This window comes from Neoarius graeffei, chromosome 14, assembly GCF_027579695.1.
Source record: "Neoarius graeffei isolate fNeoGra1 chromosome 14, fNeoGra1.pri, whole genome shotgun sequence".
Taxonomy (NCBI): domain Eukaryota; kingdom Metazoa; phylum Chordata; class Actinopteri; order Siluriformes; family Ariidae; genus Neoarius; species Neoarius graeffei.
Window position 1 is genome coordinate 18,348,604 of NC_083582.1, and position 19,687 is coordinate 18,368,290.

General features: G+C 44.6%; 1 protein-coding gene across 2 annotated transcripts in view; it reads right to left on the reverse strand.

The window, feature by feature from the left end:
• LOC132898023 (WD repeat-containing protein 38-like) overlaps positions 1–19,687 on the reverse strand; it is an 83,485-nt gene that overhangs the window by 36,733 nt on the left and 27,065 nt on the right. The window contains exons 8-10 of one of the 2 annotated variants that reach the window (XM_060939373.1): positions 18,869–18,968; positions 1,801–1,866; positions 1,627–1,719 (exon numbers count right to left, since the gene is read on the reverse strand). In XM_060939373.1, coding sequence (XP_060795356.1) covers positions 1,627–1,719; positions 1,801–1,866; positions 18,869–18,968 — 259 coding nt within the window. The remainder of the gene's footprint in view (positions 1–1,626; positions 1,720–1,800; positions 1,867–18,868; positions 18,969–19,687) is intronic. The other variant, XM_060939374.1, reaches the window with a different exon arrangement.

A 19,687-nucleotide genomic window follows, 5' to 3' on the forward strand; every position in this document is an offset into this window, starting at 1 on the left:
GTTGGAAATCCGCCGATCAGCGGAAAATTCTCATCCCTGTATTAGACAAGACAGAAGCCTTAGCATCGAGGTCTACCGGAAACCCCTACACACAGACTAGTACCTACTCTTCGACTCACACCACCCACTGGAACACAAATTGGGGGTCATTAGGACCTTGCAACACAGGGCTCAGAACATTCCTACAATGGTAGAGGGAAAAGAGAAGGAGCAGAATCACATCAAGAAAGCACTTCAGAACTGCGGGTATCCCAACTGGTCTTTCTTCAAGAGCAGAAAAAGGAACATAACGGACAAGGAGGATAACAGAAACAAACGCAAGAACATTGTCATTCCCTACATTTCTGGTCTATCTGAGGACCAGGAGGACCTTCTATAAACACAACATTCTGGTACATTTCAGACCCAGTAACACTCTGAAGCAGAAACTGGTCCACCCTAAGGACAGAATAGCCAGACACAAACAGGACGACGTAGTGTATGCAATTCAGTGCAGTGAGGAATGCACGGACTCGTATATTGTGGAAACAAAACAACCGCTTCACAGGCGCATGGCTCAACACAGGAGAGCCAGTTCCTCAGGCTAGGACTCTGCTGTCTGTCTTCATCTTAACAACAAAGGACACTCATTTCAGGATTGCAACGTACGCATTTTAGCCAGAGAGGATCTTTGGTATGAGCGAGGAGTTAAAGAAGACATTTTTGTCAGCCTGGAACGGCCATCACTGGCTAATGATGTCTAAGACATCATTTATCAGTCACCTACAATGCAGTCCTTGACACACTTCCCAGACAACTGAATGTACACCAAAACCCAGCTGTTTTCAGTGACTCACAGGAGGACAGAGAGAATCAACAATCCATTGATCACCCCAATGACTCTCTTGGCCGTTCACACCCAGCCCCCAGTGACCCACGCCAACAGGATGACTCAACGACACCTTAGGATTGCTTTTCATCCATGAGAGGATAAATACCTGATACTCCCTATTAGTCAGACAGAACTGAAGAAGCCTTTCGGATGAGAGATGAAACGTCTTCAAGAATCTTCAAGCAAGTCCAGTTGCTCTCTTTTACCACCCACAGTTTGCTTTACATGGATTGATTTTAAACCTAGTTCCTTTAATAAATCTTTTGTGTTGAATATATATCTTGGCAAAGTCTCCCCTTTATGTTGCCCCACCAAGAGCCAGGTGGATGCAACAACTTTAAATAAAAAAAGGTATGTGTCCTTAAATAAATAGAAAAATGTAATCATTGAGAAATTGCTGTAGTATCAGAGGAGGAAAACACTTGGGGATGTGCTGTTATAGGAGAATAATGTTGTCATTCTGTTTACTATAGCGGTACCAGTGTTTTTCCCTAACATTATGAAAGAAATTAGTGATTTAATCATTGGTTTTGACCAGACTTTCAAAAAATTTCTTCTAGGAAGTGACTTGTAAGACTTTTCCTTCAAGTGGTGTCCTAATCCTGCCTTCTAAATAGGACAGATTTTTTTCTCTCTTCCCAAAAATTCAACCTACCTATACAGCCTCTTTCCAAATGAAATGCTAGAGTGACAATATTTTTAAGCATCCATTAGAAATCTCTTATTAGCTGGTGTAATATTTCAGTGATACAAACCATTAGACTGTGGCAATCGAAGATCCTCAGTGCATTAGTATGACCTCCAGCTGCTATTATATGATCTTGACCCAACCATTTACATGTGTACATCTGTGATTAGGTAAAGAGAGGAACACCAGTCAGTCATAATGTGGGTGTGGCCTGTCATAATGTGGGTGTGTTTGTGCTCACCATGCTGTCTCCGTATGGGTCTGGGGGAACACTGGTCACTTTCCCACCTGAACTGTAATCCCACATCTAAATTTAATGAATAATACATTTAAAATAGACATAATTTGTAGCTTTTTTGTAGTTGATTTTAAAAAAGTTGTATATTTTAGTTAAATGTGCCAATTCAAAACTAGGTCATGTGACATCACCAATACAGTCTACTGACTGTTAGCCACTGTTAGCAGAAAACGTGTTCGGATGACTCAATAGTTGTTATTGTATCGTTAGCTAGTTTACTAGACAGCTTGTTTTCTGACTAGACATCAGACTGATGAAGGTTAACTTGGCTAACAATTTAGCAGTGTAATGCATTAGCATTGCTGTAATTACAGAGCTTTTTTTTTTTTACCTCAGAAAGATACTTCAAGAAAAAAAAATGATTTTGTGGGCATGTCTTTTAATCTTTTTTTTCTTTTTAGATTTTTGAGTAAATTGCTTGCATTCTCTTAAACTGTAGTATGAAGTTTCTTCACCGCATTTCTCTATCCTTCTCTATCCTTCAAGTTGCTTGCCAGAGACACCAGTATCTTTCTCCAAGAGTGTTTTGACAGTAACATAGGGCCTCCCAACTCGTCTTTCACATTCAGGGCACCATAAAAGGAGTTGACCAGCAGGTTCGTCATGTCTGGAAACATGACCAGCAAGAGCCATTCTTCTTTGCCAAATTATGATTGAGATATATCTGCCATACAGTTCCATGAAGAATTTCCTCTACAAACCTGATAAACCACACTGACTAGAGTGTAAACACAGTTAACCATACTAATACATTTTATTCACATTTTTTCTATATTCAGGACCAAAATTCTCTACATCCTACAATTATGAAATACACATTCATTCCAAATCTCTACATATTGTAGGGTAATTTCTGAAAACGTTGATTATTGTTTGAGTTTATACTGTTTCTTATCAGTTCCGCAATAGATTGGTGAACACTGTGGAACACCCCTGCACACATAGGAATCAGCATAGTAAACTAAGTCATGTGAGCTGGGAGTCAGAATTCCCTAGTTCAAATCCTGACCGACAGTGCCTTGCAAAAGTATTCATACCCCTTGGACTTTTTCAAGTTTTTCCACCTTACAACCACAAACTTAATTTTTATTGAGATTTTATGTGATAGACCAACACAGAGTAGCACATAATTATGAAGTGAAACGAAAATGATAAATGAGACAAAAATATTATACTTGGTCATTTATTTATTGAGAAAAATTACATATCTGTGAGTGGCAAAAGTATGTGAATCTCAGAACAGGCCTAGTTAATTTCTGACAATCCAGAGCCAAGGCCAGGGAGCAGACGAACAGGCTAAACTGACTGTCTGCTAGCTGCACAGAGTCGTCACTCAGGGCCCACTACATCGAGACTGTGTCTGTTCCCCGAGCTCAACAAAAAGGTAGAAATTTTCAGAGAGTTTGTTCCAGTAACCTAATCAATATAAAATTAGATCAGACTGACTGTACAGCTGCTGCCAGCACCTTTGATCTAAAGGTGGGGCTATTAAATATTAGATCTCTTACAGCTAAAGCGCTAATGGTTAATGAACTCATTACTGATCAGGAGTTTAATGTACTGTGTTTAACAGAAACATGGATTAAGCCAAATGAATATATAGCATTAAATGAAGCGAGTCCTCCTGGATACAGTTATATACACCAGCCTCGTCTAACTGGCAGAGGAGGAGGCGTCGCCGTTATTTATAACGATTATCTAGGTATAACACAAAAACCTGGTTATAAATTTAATACATTTGAAGTTCTTCATACTCGTATAATGTATGTAGCCTCGAAAAATAAGTCTACCCAGTTAATTCCATTGCTTATTATTTACAGGCCCCCGGGGCCATATTCTGAGTTTCTTTCTGAATTTGCAGATTTTATCTCAGATCTGGTTATTTCCTTAGACAAAGCTTTAGTTGTCGGAGATTTTAATATTCACTTCGATAACCCAGAAGACCCTTTAAAAACAGCGTTTGTGTCCATCTTAGATTCAGTCGGGATTAAGCAGAAGTCATAGGACCGACCCATAATGGTGGTCACACCCTTGATCTAATACTAACATTCAGATTAAACGTAGATAATATAGTCATACTTCCACAGTCTGAAGTTATCTCAGATCATTGTCTCATCTCATTCAAGATATGTCTGAGTAATAATATAGGCACCTCACCATGCTACTGTATTAAACGTACTTTCACATCAACTACTGCACAGAGCTTTATAAATGATCTCCCAGAGCTGTCAACTTTGATTGGGTCACTGTCAGCCCCTGCAGAACTTGATCAGGCAACTGAATGCTTAGAGTCAACATTCCGCCATACTTTAGATAATGTAGCTCCTCTAAAAAGGAAAATGGTCAGAGACAAAAAATTAGCACCCTGGTATAATGATGACACTCGCACATTAAAACAGACCACTCGAAAATTGGAACGTAAATGGCGTCAAACAAAATTGGTAGTGTTCAAATTAGCTTGGAAGGAGAGCTTCCTGAAGTATAGAAAAGCCCTTAGTGCTGCGAGATCAACATATTTCTCCTCCCTAATAGAAGATAACAAAAATAATCCTAGATTCCTATTTAATACTGTAGCAAAATTAACCAGGAATAAGTCCACTTTCAACACATGCACACCTGCAGTATGTAGTAGCAACGACTTCATGAATTTTTTTAATGACAAAATTGAGAATATCCGACAAAAAATTCAAACTACTAATTTAAGGTTAGACAATGAAAGTGACCTTGTAGTTAACAATATAACTGTATCAGATCATCAGTTAGAATGTTTTATTCCCCTAAAAGAAACTGAATTACTTTCATTAATCTCTACATCAAAAGCCTCAACTTGCGTACTAGATCCCTTACCGACACATCTATTCAAACAGATAATGCCTGGAGTAATTGAACCGCTTCTAAAAATAATAAATTCTTCTCTTATGATTGGCTATGTACCCAAATCCTTTAAACTAGCAGTTATCAAACCCGTGATTAAAAAACCTGACCTTGATCCCTGTCAGCTGTCCAATTATCGGCCAATATCAAACCTCCCCTTTATCTCCAAGATCCTTGAAAAAGCTGTGGCACAGCAGTTATGCTCATATTTACATAGGAATAACATCCATGAAATGTATCAGTCAGGATTTAGACCTCATCATAGCACAGAGACAGCACTGGTTAAAGTAGTAAACGACCTACTGTTGGCGTCTGATCAGGGCTGTGTCTCGCTACTTGTGTTGCTTGACCTTAGTGCAGCATTTGATACCATTGATCATTCCATTCTTCTGGATAGACTAGAAAATGTTGTGGGAGTTAAGGGAATGGCCCTCTCCTGGCTCAGGTCTTATCTAACTGATCGTTATCAGTATGTTGATATAAATGGTGATATTTCTAGACGTACCAAGGTAAAGTTTGGTGTTCCACAAGGTTCTGTCTTGGGTCCACTGCTTTTTTCTCTATATATGTTACCTCTGGGCGATATTATTCATAAACATTGTATTAGTTTCCACTGTTATGCTGATGACACACAGTTGTATGTCTCTGCAAAACCTGATGAGAGACACCAGCTTAATAGAATTGAGGAATGTGTTAAGGACATTAGACACTGGATGCTTATTAATTTCCTTCTACTTAACTCTGACAAGACTGAAGTACTTGTGCTAGGACCACATGCAGCTAGAAGTAACTTTTCTGATTACACAGTGACTATGGATGGCCTTTCTGTTTCTTCACGTGCAGCAGTAAAAGACCTCAGAGTGATTATTGACCCCAGTCTTTCATTCGAAACTTACATTGATAACATCACCCGGATAGCTTTCTTTCATCTCAGAAATATTGCAAAGATAAGAAATTTAATGTCATTGCATGATGCAGAAAAACTAGTCCATGCTTTCGTTACCTCCAGGTTGGATTATTGTAATGCCTTACTGTCTGGATGTTCCAATAAGTGCATGTGGCAGCGGGGGCGTGGTCAAGCGCCGGTCTGTGACGGGAGGGCGGAGTTGGGGAAGGTAAGTGGCAGAATCGCTACACCTGAGTGTAATTAACCTGTGTTTTGTGTGTGTTTTTCCCAGTAAACCGCGCCCTACTTAAGGAGGAGCGCGAGAGCAGAGGAGACGCTCCCCCGAACGAGACGCCAGTTGTGTGTGTGCGTCTATGATCGCATGTTAGACTGAAAAGTGTAACAATAAAAGCGCCTTATGAACTTGAACTCTGTCCTGCCGTCTTCTGTGCTCCACCCACACGTTAAACTCCCTACAGTGGTGCCGAAACCCGGGAAGGTGGAGCACCTGTCCTGCAGCCCCATGGAATCCTCCCCGTTCGCGGACTTGGTCCACGCCCTCGCCACGGCTCAGCACAGCCAGCACCAGGCACTCGTCACGCTCCGTAAGGAGCAGGAGCGCCACTTTGAAACCCTGGTGCTGGCTCAACAGGAAGACCGAGAGGCGTTCCGGCGCCTCCTCGCGTCGGCGGGGTCCAGCAGCGCCCCGGCCTCGGGCCCATCTCCCCTCACCTTGACCAAGATGGGCCCGCAGGACGACCCCGAGGCTTTCATCGCGTTGTTCGAGCAGGTCGCCGAAGCCTCGGGGTGGCCAATGGAGCAGCGCGCGGCGCGCCTCCTCCCCCTCCTGACGGGAGAGGCGCAGTTAGCCGCACTACAGCTCCCCGCCGACCGCCGGCTGGCCTACGCTGACCTTCGCCGGGCTGTCCTCCAGCGCGAGGGGCGAACGCCGGAGCAGCAGCGCCAGCGCTTCCACACGCTGCGAATGGAGGAAGTCGGCAGCCCGTTCGCGTTCGGCCAGCAGCTCCGGGACGCCTGCTGGCGGTGGCTGAGGGCCGAAGATCGCGACGCCAAGGGGATCATCGACCAGGTGGCGCTGGAACAGTTCATCGCCCGCCTACCCGCCGGAACCGCGGAGTGGGTCCAGTGCCACCGCCCGGCGTCGCTGGATCAGGCCGTGGGACTGGCGGAGGATCATCTGGCGGCTGTCCCGGCAGCAGGACAACGGAGGACGTCGTCTTCTCTCTCCTCTTCTCTCTCTCTCTTCCCCCTCCTCCTGTGTCCCGTCCTCGCCCCATTCCCCCACCACGGAGGCGGGGGCCGGCTCCACCCCAGCCGGCCCGCTGCACCCGTGGTGCCCTCCCGTTTCTCCCTTCTGTGTCTGTCTCTCCCCCCCCCTCAGGTGAGTGACCCTCAAACCACCGGTGCAGAGGGAAAGCCCGGGCCGGTTTGCTGGCGCTGCGGGGAGCCGGGCCACCTTCAACAGCAGTGCACGGCAATGGAAGTGGGCGCGGTGGTTCAGATCCCCGACGCGCCAGAGGCCGCCCTCGATCGGGCCGGAGCGTATCGCATACCAGTGAGTATCCAAGGGGCTACATATCAGGCGTTGGTGGATTCTGGTTGTAATCAGACCTCAATTCGCCAAAGCCTGGTTCAAAACGAGGCATTGGGGGGAGCACAAGGGGTGAAGGTGTTATGTGTGCACGGGGATGTTCACAGCTACCCTTTGGTGTCGGTCCACATTATTTTTAGAGGGGAAAATTTTATAGTGAAGGCGGCGGTTAATCCCCGCCTTACCCACTCTCTAATTTTGGGGACTGATTGGCCGGGATTTCGGGGTTTAATGACACGCCTAGTCGAGAGTGGGTCCTGCCATTTGACAGGGGGAGGTCCCGGTGTCGCTTTGGCGGGAGCAGCTGTCACAGAGCCGTCTACGTCATCTCCGCGTCAGAGTGAGGAGCCGCCGGCTCCTCCTCTCTTTATTGGGGAATCCCTCGCGGATTTCCCATTAGAGCAGTCGCGAGACGAGACTCTGCGGCATGCGTTTGACCAAGTGAGAGTAATCGATGATCAAACGCTCCAGCCGAACGCCACCCCGTCCTTTCCCTACTTTGCGAATATGAAGGGTAGATTATACCGAGTGACGCAGGACGCTCAAACTGAAGGGCGAGTCACGCAGCTTTTAATTCCGAAGAGCCGCCGGGAATTGGTATTCCAGGCGGCTCACTTTAATCCCATGGCTGGACACTTGGGGCAGGATAAAACACTAGCCCGAACAATGGCCCAATTCTATTGGCCGGGGATTCGCGGCGATGTCCGTAGGTGGTGTACGGCATGCCGCGAATGCCAGTTAGTAAACCCAGCGGCCATTCCAAAAGCGCCTTTGCGCCCTCTACCGTTAATCGAGACCCCATTTGAGAGAATTGGGATGGATCTCGTCGGGCCATTAGATCGGTCAACACGAGGGTACCGCTTTATATTAGTTCTGATGGACTATGCAACGCGATACCCGGAAGCAGTGCCTCTGCGCAATATCTCAGCACGCAGGATTGCAGAGGCTCTCTTCCGCGTCATCTCCCAAGTTGGAATCCCGAAAGAGATTCTGACTGATCAAGGCACTACGTTTATGTCACGAACACTGCGCGAACTGTATGAGTTATTGGGGATTAAGCCGATCCGCACCAGCGTGTATCACCCACAAACGGACGGTTTAGTGGAACGATTCAACCGCACCCTCAAAAATATCATTAAGAAATTCGTAAGTGAGGACGCATGTAAGTGGGATAAGTGGCTCGAACCCTTGCTGTTCTCAGTGCGAGAGGTCCCCCAAGCCTCCACGGGGTTCTCCCCGTTCGAATTATTATATGGGCGTAAGCCGCGAGGCATCCTGGACGTGCTGCGGGAAAATTGGGAGGAGGGATCTTCGCAAAGTAAGAACGAAATTCAGTACGTTATGGACCTGCGCGCAAAACTCCACACGCTCACCCACCTAACTCAGGAGAATTTGAGGCAAGCCCAGGAACGGCAAGCCCGCCTGTACAACAAGGGTACGCGCCTTAGAGAGTTCACACCGGGAGATAAGGTACTCGTACTGTTGCCCACGTTGAGCTCCAAATTGATCGCCAAGTGGCAAGGACCCTTCGAGGTCACACGGCGAGTCGGGACGTCGACTATGAGGTGAGGCGAACGGACAGGGGTGGGGCGCTACAGATTTACCACCTCAATCTGCTTAAACTCTGGAACAAGGAGGTCCCCGTGGCGTTGGTGTCGGTGGTTCCGGAGAAGGCGGAGCTGGGGCCGGAGGTTCAAAAGGGAACATTGGCATCACGTACCTCTCCGGTCCCCTGTGGAGACCACCTCTCCCCGACCCAACTCACGGAGGTCGCCCAGTTGCGGGCCGAGTTTTTGGATGTGTTCTCGCCCCTGCCCGGTCGCACTAACCTCATAGAGCACCACATCAAGACGCCCCCGGGGGTGGTAGTGCGTAGCCGCCCTTACAGGCTACCCGAACACAAAAAAAAGGTGGTTCGGGAAGAACTTCAGGCCATGCTCGAAATGGGCATCGTCGAGGAGTCCCACAGTGACTGGAGCAGCCCGGTGGTCTTGGTACCCAAGGCCGACGGGTCGGTCCGGTTTTGTGTGGACTATAGGAAAGTCAACGCGGTGTCTAAATTTGACGCGTACCCAATGCCTCGTATTGACGAGCTGCTTGATCGACTAGGCACGGCTCGCTTTTATTCGACGCTGGATTTGACGAAGGGATATTGGCAGATCCCCTTGACTCCACTATCCCAAGAAAAAATGGCCTTTTCCACACCGTTTGGCTTACACCAGTTCATCACACTTCCGTTTGGGCTGTTTGGGGCGCCCGCTACGTTTCAGCGGCTGATGGACCGGGTCCTCCGGCCCCACGCCACCTATGCAGCCACTTACTTAGATGACATCATCATTTATAGTAATGACTGGCAGCGGCACCTGCAACACCTGAGGGCCGTCCTTAGGTCGCTGAGGCGGGCGGGGCTCACTGCCAACCTGAAGAAGTGTGCGATTGGGCGGGTGGAAGTACGGTATCTGGGCTTCCACTTGGGTAACGGGCAGGTGCGTCCCCAAATTAATAAGACAGCAGCGATTGCGGCCTGCCCGAGGCCCAAGACCAAAAAGGGGGTGAGACAGTTCCTGGGGCTGGCTGGCTATTATCATAGGTTTATACCTAATTATTCGGACGTCACCAGCCCGCTGAGTGACCTCACTAAAAACGGGGAGCCAGATCCGGTCCAGTGGACGGAGCAGTGCCAGCGGGTTTTCTCTGAGGTAAAGGCTGCACTGTGTGGGGGGCCACTTTTACACTCCCCTGACTTCTCTCTCCCCTTTTTGTTACAGACGGATGCATCGGACAGAGGGCTGGGGGCCGTTTTGTCCCAGCAGGTGGGGGGAGAGGACCGCCCAGTGTTATACATCAGCCGAAAGCTGTCAGTGCGTGAGGGGCGCTACAGCACCATTGAGAAAGAGTGCCTGGCGATCAAGTGGGCGGTCCTCGCCCTCCGTTACTACCTGCTGGGGCGCTCTTTCACCCTCTGTTCAGACCACGCGCCCCTCCAGTGGCTCCACCGCATGAAGGATGCCAACGCGTGGATCACCCGTTGGTATCTGGCACTCCAACCTTTCAACTTCAAGGTGGTCCACAGGCCGGGGGCGCAGATGGTCGTGGCGGACTTCCTCTCCCGTCAAGGGGGGGGGGGGGGGGGGGAGTCGGCTGCGGGCCGGACGGGCGCCTGGCCTGAGTTGGGCGGTGGGGGTATGTGGCAGCGGGGGCGTGGTCAAGCGCCGGTCTGTGACGGGAGGGCGGAGTTGGGGAAGGTAAGTGGCAGAATCGCTACACCTGAGTGTAATTAACCTGTGTTTTGTGTGTGTTCTCCCCAGTAAACCGTGCCCTACTTAAGGAGGAGAGCGAGAGCAGAGGAGACGCTCCCCCAAACGAGACGCCAGTTGTGTGTGTGTGCGTCATCGCATGTTAGACTGAAAAGTGTAACAATAAAAGCGCCTTATGAACTTGAACTCTGTCCTGAGGAATTTTAGCCCATTCCTCCAAACAGAACAGCTTCTCCTGATGGTGGACTCTGGGATGTTGGTGGGTTTCCTCACACAAACTGCTCGCTTCAGGTCCTTCCACAACATTTCTATTGGATTAAGGTCAGAACTTTGACTTGGCCATTTCAAAACATAAACTTTTATTCTTCTTTAAAGGTCCCCTTGATTCATTTTTTCATTAATTGTGCGGTGGTCTCTAGTATGAATGAATGCCCTGTGAGCCGGTTTTTGTGAAAAAAATGCTGTGGTTCTCCTGTTTCAGGCTGTTCTAGTTTGGTGGAGGAGTGGGTGGCAGGAGAACAGGATTTCAGCTCTTACTCATTAATATTCATGATATGTAAACGTGTTACCTCTGATTGGCTAACAGCACTGTGACGCTACCTCCAGTGGGTCAGAACAAGCGGATGTGGGTGTCTTTGTAAAAACTGTTTCGATTGGCTATTATGGTCTCGACATCGAAGTTTTGACCAATAACAATGTAGATGTGGCAGCGGGGGCGTGGCCGAGCGTCGGTCTGTGAATGGAGGGCGGAGTCAGGGAAGGTAAGTGGCAGAATCACTGCACCCGATAGGAATTAACATGTGTCTGTGTGTCTTCCCCAGTGACCGCGCCCTATAAGAGGAGAGGGAGAGCAGAGGAAGGGAGCTCTCTCCCCAACCAGAATGCTTGTGTGTGTGTGTGTGTGTGTGTGTGTGAGTGAGACTGGGAGAGTGTTAAGTAAAAGCTGAAAAGCTAAAATAAAAAGAGTTTTTGAGAACTCAGTTCTGGCCTGCCGTGCTTATGTGCTCCACCCACCACAGAGTCTTCCTACAGTAGATAACACAAATTTTACATCGCATTCAACGAGATTTAAACGAGACTAAAGCTGGCGACTTACAAATAATGTGTAAACATCGTTGGAGTTAATAAAGTTTGAACAGCATGAAGGAACATACCCCAACCCCCCGAAATTAATAAAAAAAAATTCTCTACAGATTTGGCATAATATAAAAGGTCTTTTTTTACTCAGAAAAAGCAGAAATCCGCCGAAAAGCGGAAAACTCTCATCCCTGCCTAACTTGTGACCATGTCATGCATGCTAACGTGAAGAATATGAACATGCTATTTTGTAACAAAAACCTTCGAACAAAAAGTTCATGTTTTACTTACAGCTTGTGAGCTGGTGGTCAATCGTCTTGATGGTACAGATCCATTAAAAACAACCTCGAAGCAAAACCACTACTGAAGGCACCAAAGTTTGAAAAGTCACTGTGGTTGAAATGATCAGAACACAGTACTAACGTTGCATTATACTTCGCTGGTGGTGTTCCGTAGATAAATTCTAGCCATTTCTTCTTCACCTCTTCTATCCAGGGCAAGAAATGCAACGTTGATGTGTTATTGCCACAGATAATACGGGCACGAACTTGTCCAGACATGTTTTCAGCTTGCTGTTACATACTCTTCCTTAAATAACACAGGCACAAACTTGTCCAGACATGTTTTCAACTTGCTGTTACGTCCTCTTCATTAAATAACACAGGCACGAACTTGTTCAGACATGTTTTCAACTTGCTGTTAGGTCCTCTTCGTTAGCTACTGACGAGATGGGCTCTGCTATCTCTCCTCGCGCTTAAATCCAAACTTTCTTCCCACGGGCGGTTGCAAGCCAAGGTGGGCGAGGCCACGAATACTAATTTTCAAAGTGACGTAACTTCGTATGGCTTTTTCTGATCCGCTCGTTTTTCCGACTATTTTCTTTCATAAGCTAATACAAGGAATGGGAGTAGAATTACAGTTTCACATGCAGCATGCATATGCAACTCGGAGTGAACCATGGTATTTCAAAAAGAGCCAGTATTAAACGTTTTTGGTGGAAGAGCACCTTTAACCATTCTTTGGTAGAATGACTTGTGTGCTTAGGGTCACTGTCTTGCTGCATGACCCACCTTCTCTTGAGATTCAGTTCATGGACAGATGTCCTGACATTTCCCTTTAGAATTCACTAGAATAATTCAGAATTCATTGTCCCATCAATGATGGCAAGCTGTCCTGGCCCAGATGCAGCAAAACAGGCCCAAACCATGACACTACCACCACCATGTTTCACAGATGGGATAAGATTCTTCTGCTGGAATGCAGTGTTTTCCTTTCTCCAAACATAACGCTTCTCATTTAAACCAAAAAGTTCTATTTTAGTCTCATCTGTCCACAAAACATTTTTCCAATAGCCTTCTGGCTTGTCCATGTGATCTTTAGCAAACTGCAGACAAGCAGCAATGTTCTTTATGAAAAGCTTTCTTCTTGCAACCCTGCCATGCACACCATTGTTGTTCAGTGTTCTCCTGATGGTGGACTCATGAACATTAAAATTAGCCAATGTGAGAGAGGCCTTCAGTTGCTTAGAAGTTACCCTGGGGTCCTTTGTGACCTCGCCGACTATTACACGCCTTGCTCTTGGCGTGATCTTTGTTGGTCAACCACTCCTGGGGAGGGTAACAATGGTCTTGAATTTCCTCCATTTGTACATAATCTGCCTGACTGTGGATTGGTGGAGTCCAAATTCTTTAGAGATGGTTTTGTAACCTTTTCCAGTCTGATGAGCATCAACAACGCTCTTTCTGAGGTCCTCAGAAATCTCCTTTGTTGGTGCCATGATACACTTCCACAAACATGTCTTGTGAAGATCAGACTTTGATAGATTCATACATGTCAAGTTATATGGTTTCCCTGTATTTTGTATGGGAAAATGCAATTTTTTGGCTAATATAGCATATACTGATTTTCATACGGGAAAATTACGTTTTGTATCAGAGATTTTTTCTGTTACTCTGAGAATTTTCTTAGCATCAACCATTTATTTTTTCAAACACGCATGCCCAATGAAACAGAACTATTTTCGATTTATGTGGTTTTATAGTTGCACGTGGTTTTCTCGGTCATTTAAGTACATCGGCTCGGACTGCCCAGACTTCTGTGACGGCTGCAGAAGTTATGTTCTGCCAATTTCTCATGGAACACAACATCCCCCCGACTATGACAGACCATTTATCGCAGCTAGCAAAAAAAAATGTTTCCTGAATCAAAGACTGCACAGGTAAGCATTTTTTTTTTCAAGTTTTTACTGTTTGCATGTAGGAAAGCTTCCTCCATTATGATGATAATCTAGGGAGGCGATACTGGGAGTTGCCGTTTATACAACAGCAACTGTAGTTACTCAGCGATTTCTGGTTTCGCTTCCCGAAACATTTTAATTGCTGATAGACATTATATGTAGACACAGATGACCAACACTCGTTACTACTATCAGTCGTCAGTAAACTGGAAAAGTATTGAATGAAGAGTAATGGTGGTAACGATCATTGGTAACCTGTCTCTAATGGCCCTTTTCCACTACCCTTTTTCAGCTCACTTCAGCTCGCTTCAGCTCACTTCAGCCCGACACGGCTCGCGTTTCGACTACCAAAAAACAGCACGACTCAGCTCGCTTCAGCCCTGCTTAGCCCCTAAAACTCGCACCGTTTTGGAGTGGGGCTGAAGCGAGCTAAAGCGAGCCGAGTGAGGCTGGGGGTGTGAGCAGACACTCCCCTGTGCACTGATTGGTGAGGAGGAGTGTCCTCACATGCCCACACACGCCCCACGAGCACGCTGGGATCTGTAAACACCGCAAACCCGGAAGAAGAAGAATTACGAGAATTTCTGAAGCCTTATGCGCCTCACCTCATCTATACGCTCTTGCCAGTATCTGTTGGCGTTGTCGGTGACAACAAGCCACAGCACCAAGACCAGCAACACTAACGACTCCATGTCCTCCATGTTTATTGTTTACTATTTGGGTCGTGAGACTACCGCTTAAAAGCTCACTGATGTCACTGTTTGCGCTGCTTAACGACATCACGTGACATCCACCCACTTTCGCTAACTCCACCCAATGTGTCCACCCACTTCCAGCCAGCACGGTTCAGCGCGGTTGTAGTCGAAATGCAACTCCAACAGCCCCGCTCAGCTCGACTCAGAACAGCACGGCTCAGCCGCGTTTGTAGTGGAAAAGCGGCATAAAATGTGTAGTAGGGGATGGATGTCATGCTCCGCCCCGGACATCCACTCCGGAGATTATGGATCTCTCAAGCCAGCGCCGATCCAGATCCGGGACAGGAATTCCTTCTCCCCTGAACTCACTTCCTGGTTTTCACTCTGTGTATAAATTGGACGTTCTCAGACTCTGTTTTTGCCAGAATGTCTTGTTTGTTGTTCCTAGTCGTTTCTGTGCCTTAATGCTTTTTCATGGTTTTTCCTCTCCAGTGTTTTTCCCTTGTTCATGGTTTTTTGCACTAGCTTTTTCTCATTTATGGTTTTTTTGCACTAGCATTTTTTTCTTGTTCATAGTTTTTTGCACTAGCTTTTTCTCATTTATGGTTTTTTTGCACTAGCATTTTTTTCTTGTTCATGGTTTTTTGCACTAGTGTTTTTCTTGTCCTTGTCTGCCTCGTTTGTTTTGTCAAGTTTTTGTCTCCTTTTTTTACATGGACTATTTTTGCTACTTTTTTCCTGGATTAAAACCACCTCATTTATTGGATTACTGTCTGAGTCGTGTTCTGCTTTTGGATCCTATTTCACCACACCTCCACCACCCCAAACAATGGAAGCAATACACCATCTACATGTTTGCAATACTCTGATTTTCTTTTATTGACCAGGAAAATAATAGATGTATATTGGGGAAAGGTCTTTGATGTAAAAACTGCTCTGGGTGTTGCCAGTTTCCAATGCTGAAACAACTTTTTACTGCTTTGCTGTGCCTCCCACATAGAAATGCAGATAGTGAGAGGGCTTTTTCATTGGTTAGGAAAATTCATACTGAGTACAGAAAAACTATGGCTGCAGACACATTAACTGCATATCTGTGTCTGTGTGTGTGTGTGTGAGTGTGTGTGTATACTGTGCAATACACTTTTCACTGGATTTCTCACTGTGAAAACTGATAAGTCTGTTCTTGTTCACTGTAATCCCTGTGTGTGTGTGTGTGTGTGTGTGTGTGTGTGTGTGGTGTGTGTGTGTGTGTGTGTGTGTGTGTGTGTGTGTGTGTGTGTGTGTGTGTGATGTGTGTGGGTGGGTTTTTTGACTGAGTAATACTTTCTTCACTGGACTTTTTACTGTTACAATTGAGAAGCATCCCCCCTATCATGGCTGACACTTGCTATTTGTTTACTTGTTATTTGTTCACTTAATGTTTTACTTTAATATCTCTCTTTGCACCATACTAGAAGTTTTTGCTCTTTGTTGAATTAGAGTAATTTAGTGTTGATTTAGTGTAATTTAGTGTAATGTTGATCTAGTGTAATTTCTTCCCTCTCTGTATCTTAATATGTTTTTTTTTTTTTTGTATTTTTGTATAAGCTACTTGACACTTTAATTTCCCTCTAGGGATCAATAAAGTTACTCTACTCTACTACTCTATATCTGCAAATTAAAATGAACTGTGATGAGGAGTGCTACAACTGCTACCCAAGCAGTGATATTATAGCTATTGTCAAATCTGCAACATCTTTGTACAACAAAGAACACTCCAAAAAGGAATAAGATTTAAATTCTTGTTATAAATTACTGGGAAGATTTTCAGTTTAACTTCATAATTTATTCATATTTTCAATTATCCTTGTTTACATAATATACTTGATGTGGTTCAGTCATCTTTAGTTGGATCTAACACTGCTTGAGGTGTCAACACTTTTTTCTCAAATGGAACTTTTACTAACCTTCATTTACTGTTTGGCATGATTATATATAATTTATTACATGTAACCTACTATTTTAATTAGCATACCTACTTAGTACTGCTGTTATATTTCAAGTAATTTTCTTTGGTGGAATGTAATATTGTAGGCGATGTCAACACTTGTCAAATAGAACTTTGTGTAATTTTTATGAACTATTTAATATTAATACATTTTATTTGCAAAATTTACATCAATAATTCTGGTATTACTGATACAATGTATATTAAATAATTAAGTTTATAGTTCAGTCGTTCTCTTTAGTAGATAATGGTTTACTTGACTGTACATATAGTCCTTTTTAATTCAGTTGTTTTCTCTGGGATCTAAAATTTATTTTTATTCAGTACATGCTTATTTGATCCCTTTAACTTGATGCAGTGTGATAAATATGCCTATTACAATAGGAGTGTATAATGTGGAATAAAACAATCGGTGCTTTGGATTATATATTGGAATTTTTTCTCGTGTATAAGAGCTCATGAGTGTATGTAAGGGAAAAGTACAGATTTTGTAAGGGCATGGGTAACTAAAGGTTGACATGTATGTAGATCCCTGTTCTTTAAATAAAAGAGGGTGCCCACTCACAACTGATCGTCATCCCATTGATTGAAAACACCTCACTCTAATTTCACCTTCAAATTAACTGCTAATCCTAGAGGTTCACATACTTTTGCCACTCACAGATATGTAATATTGGATCATTTTCCTCAATAAATAAATGACCAAGTATAATATTTTTGTCTCGTTTGTTTAACTGGGTTCTCTTTATCTACTTTTAAGACTTGTGTGAAAATCTGATGATGTTTTAGGTCATATTTATGCAGAAATATAGCATATTTTAAAGGGTTCACAAACTTTCAAGCACCACTGTATGTCACCTTTCGAATGCCAGTTCAGTTACCCTCCACCCATGTTTGCAGAGCATGAGCAAGAGGTGGGTGACCCAGCAGCAGAGCACATGGTACTGTTGCCAAGCCTGGTAGAGGGCTAGGTTGTCCCTGCAGACTACTGCCCAGAGAGTGACCTGCTAGGCCAACTGCAGATAGCATCTGGCCCTGAGGTTCTGACCTGGCCAGTGCATTTGGTTAGCCACCAAGGATCTTCCCTTGTGCTTAGAGTCCAAGAAGCTGGCCCCATGGTACATTGGGTCTTTTAAGATCCTTAGGAGGATCAATCTGGTGGCATACCATTTGGCTCTTCCCTGCTCGATAAAGATCAATCCCACCTTCCACATCTCACGCTTGAAGCCAGTCCTTTGCAGTCCAAGGGCAGCCCCAGTGCAAGGAGTACCACCTCTGCCACACATGATTGATGGGGCTCCAGCTACCACAGTTAGATGCATAGACTCACATGTTTGTACCTAGTATCTAGTGGACTGGGAATGGTATGGGCCCAAGGAATTCTCTTGGGCTTCAGTGTGGCACATTTTAGACCCAGAGTTCATTAGGCACCTCCAAAGAGACGACACAGCTGGCCTCAGAACGTCAGGTTTGGAAGCCATTCTTACAAGGTGAAGGTATTGTAACACTGTGAGCTTCTCTGCAGGCGGAGCCATGGCCACCTACAAGGGTTTTTAAAGCAGGCATGGCCCAGGGTGCCATGCAACAGTCACATGCGTGCAATCAGGTGAGATGTGTGACATGTGCCTGTGCTTCTTTAAAAGCCCTTCACATCCCTCATTCTGTGTGTGGATATCTGGATTAGTAAGAGCAGAACCATGCTACTCTGAAGTTTAAGAGGAAATAAGGAAAGTAAAAAGAGAAAAAGGAGGCTATTTTGAAGAAGGAAAGTATACATATTTAAAGAGAATTATTGACAGGAGAGAGACTATATCCAAGGAGGAAATTCTGAGGGAGACTTCCTGTGAGAAATAGAGCTTCCTCTCTCCCTTTCATATATCCACCCTGCTAAATAGGCAGCCATTAGGCAGTCGAAGCTTCCTGCTTCAAATCCTGACCCAGGCACTTACTTTTACCTGAGTGGATTAGCAATCTGAGTATCACACTATCTGTCCTGCTCTCGCTTTTGGTTCCCCTAAACATATAAACCCCTTGGGAGGTTATCGGGCTTCTCCCCATAACACCCTGCCTCTCACCCAAAGTCAGCTGTGATTGGCTCCAGCTTCCCTTGCAACCCTTGAGGATAAGCAATATCAATAATGGATGGCTGGATAATTCTTATCATGATTAAACAATACAAAAAAAATCCAACAAACTGTTCTGTAAATCTCATTCTTTCAAGAGTCACAGTGAAATAAACATTTTTAATTCCAACTATCACTGAAATCTATATTTTTATTTTATAAAGTAGGCATATTTATTTAGATGAAATCTGCATATTGTCATTAGAACAGATGCTTATTGCAATGAATGGATTTTGTAATTAGTAATTATCCTCCGTGTTTTACCTCCAGAGTGGTGTGTTTCCTCCAGGAACCAGACAGAATCTGATTAGTTGATGGGTTAATGTGAAGGGCCTCACCACACACATGAGGACCATAGAGCATTCTGATTAAAATTGAAACAAAAAAAAGTTAATGATAATAATAATAATAATGTTATTAGCACATATTAACAGTGGCGTTACTGCCATCACTCTGAAGTTAATTATTTTCCCATAACAGCATGTCTCTTTTATACTACAGCATTTTTTTCATCAAATAAAGAACGACATCATATATTTTATATATTTATTGTTGGCTAATGATGTGGAATGTCCACAGGAAAAAGTTAGTTCCTGTCATCACTTATATTACAGCAGCTATAAATAGTCATTCCCTCACCAGCCTTTCTTTTTTCTCTCTCAAGAAGTTAATATATAAAAAACACAGTTTGTCATGTTACTAAGAAACTCCAAGTTGTAAACTCCTCTGCCCTGAATACATCAGAAAAGGTAAAAGTTAGTTTTACCTCTGTTACAAAGGGCTGACACTGGAGACTCTAATAAATTACTGCTTACAGAAATACCATAATTATCATTTTTAAAACATATCTATGTTGACTGTCCACTACAGAAATCCCTGTAGCATGAATTCTCCTTTTGTGTTGCATTTCTCATAGTGGCAATCACTATGTACTTTTGTCTAAATTTCATCATGTGGAGTAACTATGCCTAATGTATAACTTCAATAATATATTGTGGCAGCGGGGGCGTGGTCAAGCGTCGGTCTGTGAACGGAGGGTGGAGTCAGGGAAGGTAAGTGGCAGAATCACTGCACCTGATGTTA